Source organism: Pteropus medius, unplaced genomic scaffold, assembly GCF_902729225.1.
Source record: "Pteropus medius unplaced genomic scaffold, Ma_sr-lr_union100, whole genome shotgun sequence".
In the NCBI taxonomy this organism is placed as follows: Eukaryota; Metazoa; Chordata; class Mammalia; order Chiroptera; family Pteropodidae; genus Pteropus; species Pteropus medius.
Genome location: NW_024349797.1, coordinates 12,780,991 through 12,789,122, shown reverse-complemented (window position 1 = coordinate 12,789,122; position 8,132 = coordinate 12,780,991). Strand labels below are relative to the sequence as shown.

Below are 8,132 nucleotides of genomic sequence, written 5' to 3'. Positions count from 1 at the left end.
GTCTGTGGCTTTCCTTCTGTCCATTAATGGCTGAAAGTATGCTCGCCTTTATTACACTTAGGAAGACACTTTTCACACCCACTTCCTCGTCCTGCCTCAGCCCAGGGCTAACGACCGACTTCACAAATCCTTTTGCTGACCATGTCTTCTCAGGACTAAGAACATTGTAGACAGAGAGCCCCCTCCGTGCCCGCAGACGACGGGTCCTTTCCTCTCGTCTCAGTGGTGTAAGCTATTAGTAAAGTGACTTTTACGTCCTGAGTTACGCCCGCCCTGTGGTCCCTGCATGATTATAAACAGAAATCCCTTTTAGCCTTGCAAGTGTCCTGGGTCGGGCCATAAATCGAAAGATCACCCCGGTGTCCGCACGCGTGGCGCCCCTCGGTGGCGTCCTTTCGCGACCTCGGACCACGGAGTGACGATTGCGCCACCTCCGTGCATCTCCCTTTTTGGTGCCACGTGAGGAAACAGATGATCTCAACAAGCACACAGATCATAGGAGAAAAGCCACAGACAGTTAGTGGTCCCCTGTGGGTCATCATTCATCCCAGTGTAGTGCTAACACTCATGATGGTATCTCGTGCCGTCCACGAAGTGATTTACGCAGCCAGACATTGCCTTATGGGATTGCAGCACCAGGGGGAGCTGGGGAGGGAGTGTCGGGGAGGGGGGCATCATAACCTCGCTCGCTTCTCTCTTTCTTCACGCCTGCCTCACTTTGTGAGAGGCTGCAGTTTCTCCGTTCTACCTTGGTGATCCAAATGCATGGTAGGGGTGTGGGAAGATGAAGAGAGACAGGGAGTGAGTTTTATTTGATATTTTAAGCCGAACAGTACACAGCTCAATTGCATCATTTTATTATCTATGTGTTCAGACATTTCTAAGGGGCTGGCTTTATCTTCACTTTTGCAGCCTGAATGCAGAAAACAAAAACAAAAACAAAAACAAAACTTAAAAGCAAATGCATTTAATTTTAAAATGTTTTACTTTTAAACAATTAAGACTATTAACAAAATATTTTAGAAGATGAATAAAGTTAGAACTATAAACTCAATCAGAAATATTCTTATTGAGCTAAAAATGATGCTATTAATTCAAATGATAACAATAGTTTATACTGGGTTCCCCTATGTGTACCTAACTCAGGTTTGCTGATTCATTTTAATTCTGGTGGCTTGCTGGAGTCTTTCTGACTCATCAGATCTTGATAGAATCAAACCTCATTCCCAGATTGGGGATCGTCCAAAACCTTAAGAGTTTGGTGACTCGTTGACGTGCTTATATTTCTCCTTCTTACTTCCAGTTCTAAATCACCCTCTGACCCCACTGCAACCACCACAACCCTTATATTTAATTTCCACAAAACTACTTCTCTGAGGCTTTTGCATGTATAGCCCACTTTACTGAAGATTTAGGGGAGTGAGAGGAATTTGCATCACAGATATAAAGCAAGTTGAATTTGGATACTGGATGGACATGCTCTTCAAAAGTCTTGGGCTTTGCTGCAACTGACCTCGAACCTCCCACATGTCAATTGATGTGCCTTTCTCTCTCCTTTCTCTGTTCCTTCCCTCTCAGGGTATAAAATCCACCTTTTCCTGGTTTAACTTATTTTTAAATCTAATATTTAATGCAACGCAGTTAAGCTCTCACCCGCTCCAAAGGCCAAATGGAGTTTAGTGGCTCCACTTTCAAGGAAATGGTCTAATTAGAATTGGTCCCTAGTGAGGTCCCTTCTGCTTGAATTCGAGAACAATAGCAGTCTTTTTCCCTCTTCTCTGTCTGAAGGTGAGGTTAGGGGTGTGGGAGGGGGAATGGGTTCTGGGTACTATACAAAGATGAAAGGGCAAAACCATGGTTTTGGCCCAGTCGGGTTTTGAATTCTGGCCTCTCTACTTCCTACTTCCTCTCTACTTCCATCTGTCTTCCCTCTAAAGTAGAGCAACCAGAGCAGAGCACAGCCCCTGATGAATAAATGATTGTTGTCAATTAGGCCAATTGACCTAGGGTGAGTTACTTAACTAAAATAAGGATATTATTACTTTTATTTTTTTTGCAAGTTATAGAAAGGATATAGAAAGGATAAAGTTGAATAACACACAAGTTGTGCGAAGGATAAAATGGAATAACGCTTCTATAGTACCTGGCTCAGTGCAGGTACTCAACACATTTTAGTTTCCTTTCCTTCAACTGACAAACATTTCCCTTGATGATTACGTATGTAAACATTACATATTTATAAATTGCATAATCAAAAAAATGAAACTTGAAAAGGAATCTGACTTCATATTTTTTGATGAAACAATCACCTCTGTTTGTTTTTTTCTGCAAATCAGTATTTTTATATGCAGCACTGGGTCTGCTTATGATGTTTATGTGCAATACTCAGCACAGCGAGACTCGTTTAAAACCAGGCTCTCTTTGCAGCTTTATAGAAGTTGTAAATATTAGGTATCCATGGTGTGATTTGAGACCACCTAAGTGACTGAGGCCTAGAGCTGCCCCTGAGGTATTATTTCCAGGTGGGCCCATCAGACCTGACTAGGTAATGAGGAGATAAACACTAGTTAAGGCCTGTGGTTTGGTCCGATGGCCCTCACAGCACAGTGAAAGTGGATATTGTACCAGCAGAAAGGACTTGCCATCTGTCTTCCCTCTAAAGTAGAGCAGCCAGAGCAGAGCACAGCCCCTGATGAATAAATGATTGTTGTCAATTAGGCCAATTTAAACCATCAGCAAAGGAAGGCCATACATATCCCATACGGCTGGATTGTAAATTCTGGGATGCCAGGGTTTATGTTAGAAACAGTGGCCAGCGTAATAGTTCATGTTCTCAGAGGCAGGAAAGAATCAACTAAAGCCTTAAGCAAAAGAGAATTTTTTCTATTGTCAGTTGTCTAGGGTTCTGCCAAATCCAGCCCCCAGCCTGTTTTTGTAGAACTCACGAGCTAAGAATGGATTTTGCATATTTAAAGGGTTGTAAAAAGAAAAGAAATATATGCAACAGAAACCATATGTGGTCCACAAAGCCTAAAATATTTACTATCTGGTGCTTTACGAAGAAAAGGTTCCTGATCTCTGGTCTAGAGAGTTTGAAATATCTCAGATTCATGAAGGCAAAATATGAGGATGATTGATTTTCTCAGTTGTAATCTGATTTGTGGTACTGTTTTAACAAAGCTTAATGGGCATTATTTGGGATAAATATAATCACATTTCAATATTCAATTGTGTCTTGTATCTCCATGCGGGGTTATTCCAACTTCGTCTAGGGAACAATCTCTCGTTGTTGTTCTAGAAGTAGCTCATATGTCTGTCACCTTCCTCTGAAGCCTTCATCCTCACCTGTCACTTCCTCATCAAAACTCACCTGTTTGAAAGCTCTTCCTACCTTCTCCTCTGGCCTGATAGGGGTTGGTAGGGGCAAGCCCAGGAAGGGCTGTTGAGAGATTTTGACCATATTCTGTGCCTGCCTCTTGGAAGAAGCAGGCCTGGATCAGGCCCTGAAGGATGGGTGCATTTTGGGGAGGGCATAAGCAAAGGTCCAGAGGTGTGTGTGACCATCTCATGGAGTGTCCTGTTTGGGCTGGAGGCTTTTTATTGTAGTGTGAGATGAGGGTGGACTATCAACGTGGCAATTTTAAGGTGTATGGAATTTCAAATCTAGTAGTCAGCAAGGAGTCATTGTCATTTAACAGGGAGTAGTATGTGTCTGTGCGTTAGTGGGAGTGGAGTGACAGTCATGAAATTGGCTCTTAGTTAAACCCTAACTCGGTGCTGGGCATCATTTAATCCTCACAACAACTCTGTGGGGTAAGATATTATTATCCTCAGTTTACGAGTAAGGAGATTTGGGCTTAAAGAGGTTAAAATAACTTGCCCACGGTTCTGAAGTTAATAACAGGCAGAGCCAGCACAGTCTGACCTAGGAACCCAAGTTCTTCCACCCTGCACCCCTGAAATAAGCTCCATGCAAAACGTTCTAACAAAACAGAAAAGAGTCAAAAGCAACTGAATTTCTGTCTTCCAGGAATGATCACTTTGAGTGACAATCCTTTTAGGCATCTTTCTATATATTTACTAATTATACACACACACGCACGCACACACACACACACACACAGAGTAATTTTCTAATTTTAATTAGTGGGGGTATAATATTTCACTTTATGACTGGACCCTCATCCACATAATGCGCCTCCACTCTCTATAAATCATGGCAAGTTCTTGAGCAGGAAATCATTTTTTAAAAAAACTTTTAACTGAGTCTCATGCTTTCTCACTTTCTTTGCAGCATGCCCTTGATGCTGACAATGCAGGAGTCAGTCCAATAGGAAATTCTTCCAACAACAGCAGTCACTGGGACCTCGGAAGTGCCTTTTTCTTTGCTGGAACTGTCATCACCACCATAGGTATCCATTTGCTTGCTAATCTCTTTTCCTCTGCAGGCCATCCTGAGTCATGGCACCTAGTTAACATTTTGTCCTCATAGACTGACTACATGGCCGCTTGAGTTTCCAAAGAGGCTTATGCCACACTGTCGAATTAATGCAGCGATTGTAGTGGCTTTCAATAAAAGGCAAAGCAGAATGAAGAACTTCAATTTTCAAAGCAAAAGACTTGGTGGCTTTCAGGCTGAAAAGATCTAATGAAAAGGTTAGAGTGAAAAATCAAAACATCAATGGGTCAGTCGCGCTCAAGTTCCTTTTTAAAAGTTGTACTTTTTGTTAAAGTTATAGATGAAAGAACCAAAATGTTTTAGGAAGTTTATGAAAAACAGCAGTCTCTGCCTCTCTCCCTGCTTTTCACCAACCCCGGGACAACCATTGGCATTTCTTTTCCTTGGTTATTTTGCTATTCATCTCCATGTCTGTAAATATCACACTCGTGTATAGCCACTTCCTGAATTTTCGGTTTTAGGGTTTTTTTCTTGACTTCCCATTCTGGAAGATGAGCAGTTACAGTTCTTTCTTTCTCCCCACTCTGCTGTGGAGAAGCTCTTTGTGTCCTCCAATCTCCCTGCTATAGTTCAATTAGATTATAGGGGAACATCTGCATTTTTTTGACCAGGTAAATGCCCGTCATAGCTGATCATATGGTGCCTGATAATTACTTTGTTCCTGCACTTATTTTTACTATGTGTGTCTTTTTTTCCTGATACTTGGGGAGTTTTGTATTTTTGTCTTCGGGGTTAACTTTATAATTATAATCACATATAATAAATAACCTTACTGTTCTGCTCCTTAAGCAGTATCTATTACTTCTCCGTTAGGGTAGATGTCATCTCTTCTCCCTCTTTTCCAGCGCACAATTTTAGTTGACACCATCCTTTAAATGTTTACTTTTAAATTATTAAATATGCCGATGCTTCTATTAGATGATTTGCCGGCTCTAAATGATAATGCTTGGCTCTCCGTTATTACCCATAATGCAATCAGTGGCATAATTCAATCAGTGAATTTAGCATCTCATCTCCTTTCTCTCTGCCACTCTCCGTGGTTACTCATTGTGTCATTGTGGAACATCGGGGTATATAATTTACATTCTGTCTTGTTCCCTGGATACTCATATTTGTTTTAGTTGTAGCTGTACAGTTAGATATTGTCACTGTTCATCTTTAGTCCTTTTGCCATAGTTTTCCTCATCATCACTTGCTGGGTTGAAACTGGTCTTCGAGTAGTCGCCTTAAGAATGGCTGAAGGGAGCTGCAGTCCCTGAATTTCTGTGTTGTTCAAAATATTAGCCGTGTCCTTGAAAGGCGATTTGGCTGCAAATGAAATCCTTGACTCACGTGTTCTTTTTAAAGGGTCTTGGAGGTGTTGCTTCACTCTCTTCTGATATTTATGCTTCTGTGGAGAAAGCTGATATCAGCTTAATTTTTTTTTTCCCTTACATAAGTGACTTGATCTTTGTTGATCAGCTATTCAAACTGTCTTTCATCTGATAACACTACTAGGTTTTGTTTCTTTTCTTTCAGGAAAGTTTTCTTGATCGTCATCTTTAAGCATTTTCTCTGCTGTATGGCTTTAGTTCTGTCCTCTGGGGATTCCAACTATACATATGTTATCACTTCTTTCCTTGTGTTTTATGTCTATCGTTTTCCCTTTACCCCATTTTAACCTTAAAATTTGGCTTTCATTTTGGTAGTTTTATCCTCCCTATTCCTTTTTTTTGGCCTGTTCTGCCATCCAGTCCTTCCAATTTTATTTTCATTTTGTGACCATTAGTGGGGTTTTTTCCTTCCTATTTTTTTCCTGAATTCCATTACTTCCCATTTCATCTTCGCTCACTAGCTCACCATTTCTTTCCTGATTTCTTGCATTTCTGCTTTGTGGTATCTCCGCGAAGATTTTTAGAGGTGATTAATCCATAGTTGGTCACAATTTTGTCTAGTTGGGGCAACATTTTTCTGCTGAGTGTCTTTCATCCATTGGTAAGTTTTGCTGCTCTTTTTACATTTAAAAAAATGGAAGCTTAATATTTATGCTGGACTAGTTTCTTTTTTAAAATGCTTGACGCCAAATATTCCTGTACCAGCCATCTGTTGAATGGTTCCATGTGGCTGGGGAGAGCAGAGCAGAGAGAAGCAGGTAACTTTTCAGGTAGCACATACCTAGACTCTTCTCTTTCCTACTGCTAAGAGAGAGTGCTTCCTGCAAATATGGCCCATCTGCGTTATTCTGTGTATCGTCCTGCCTCATCTGTTTTTCTGGACCAGATCAAGTGCAGGGTGGCGTCTGCTGCTAGCCCCCTTCACCCTACATCCAGACTTGGTGCAAATAAGGATATCTCCTTTGAAGTTCAAGGTGAGACCCTCACTTTTATAACTGAAAATTTTCTGGAACTTTCTGAGATTTGCCACTGATGGGTTCTTTTATCATTCTCTGTGTTTCTTTTTTATTTTCTCCCCACATGGTTTCTGTCCAATCTCAGCTTCTTTTGGTAATTCTTACACATAATGGTTTGTTCCAATTATTTAGCGGTGAATTCATTCATCATATGTGGCAGCAAGGCTTATAAGAAAACTCAGAGCTCACTAATTCTTCCAGTTCTTCCTGAGAAATTTTCCATTATTTAGGAGTCAGGCAATGAGGCAGCTGGAGCTGAAGAGCTGTCTTTTCATTATTTGTGAAATGCATACACATTAGCCTGCTTGCTTGAGTTCACATAATTTGTGATGCTAATATTGTAAACACTTGCCCATATTACTAAGCTTCTTTGAGAAATATTTTTGATGGGTTCCATTGAATCTACTATCCATGCTATAATCACGTGTTGTTGGAGGCTGAAGCTGTCTTTCTTTTGGGATAGTATTGCACCACAATGAAAATCTTTGTGCATGAAGCGTGGTCTTTATCTCTGGTTGTTTCCTTGTAAAGATCCCCAAGAGATTGCTGTGTCAAAGAGCATGGACCTTTTAAAAGCTCGCCAAATTACTTTCCAGAAAGACTTTCATGAGCCTCATGAGGTTATGTACTTTTCAGATACACAAAAATGTGTTCATTACTTAGAATGTGTGTGTAGAGAGATCTTAGGAATAATAGATTCTTTTCTGAAAAGCAGCAACCCTACTCAGTATCAAAGGTTCCTTTTATCTGAAGATATCAAAGCACTTCTTTTTAAAAAAGCTTTTTTTTGTGCGTGTGCTCAAACATACAGAAAGATTTACAAGTGTATTGTAGAAGAGAATGCGGTCAGGTTCTACCCAAACCAGGAGCCACCCCAGGAGGAAGACTGGATTCTGCTTAGTCTTGGCTGAGAATGTCCTGCACCTGCCCTCTTGGTCAGTAACTAATGCTGTTGTGAGCAAGTCTCACCTGCCCTTGAACGCTGACTCTGCTGATGGATCCCCAGCAACTAGCTTTTCTAAACTGGAGGAATGACACTCACTCCTGAATGCAGATGCCTTCCCAGAAACCATCACTTGCAGAAGGGCAGCAAATGATGGCTTTCTTACCGACAGCTCTGGATGCAATCAGATTTTAGTCTTCGAGGCCTTTTCCTATTGAGTCACCAGGCTCCACCCACATTAGAGAGAGCCCCTCCCTCATCAGGTTCCAGATGGTAGCTGGTAACTGTGTTACTTGTTCGAAGGCCTCATTTAGGAGTTGTACCCGCCCAGGAACCTGGGC

At 41.2% G+C, this 8,132-nt stretch overlaps 1 protein-coding gene across 2 annotated transcripts in view; it reads left to right on the top strand.

The window, feature by feature from the left end:
- Positions 1-8,132, top strand: part of KCNK10 (potassium two pore domain channel subfamily K member 10) — a 112,045-nt gene that overhangs the window by 68,115 nt on the left and 35,798 nt on the right. For both annotated transcript variants that reach the window (XM_039883976.1, XM_039883977.1), the window contains exon 3: positions 4,295-4,412. In XM_039883976.1, coding sequence (XP_039739910.1) covers positions 4,295-4,412 — 118 coding nt within the window. The remainder of the gene's footprint in view (positions 1-4,294; positions 4,413-8,132) is intronic.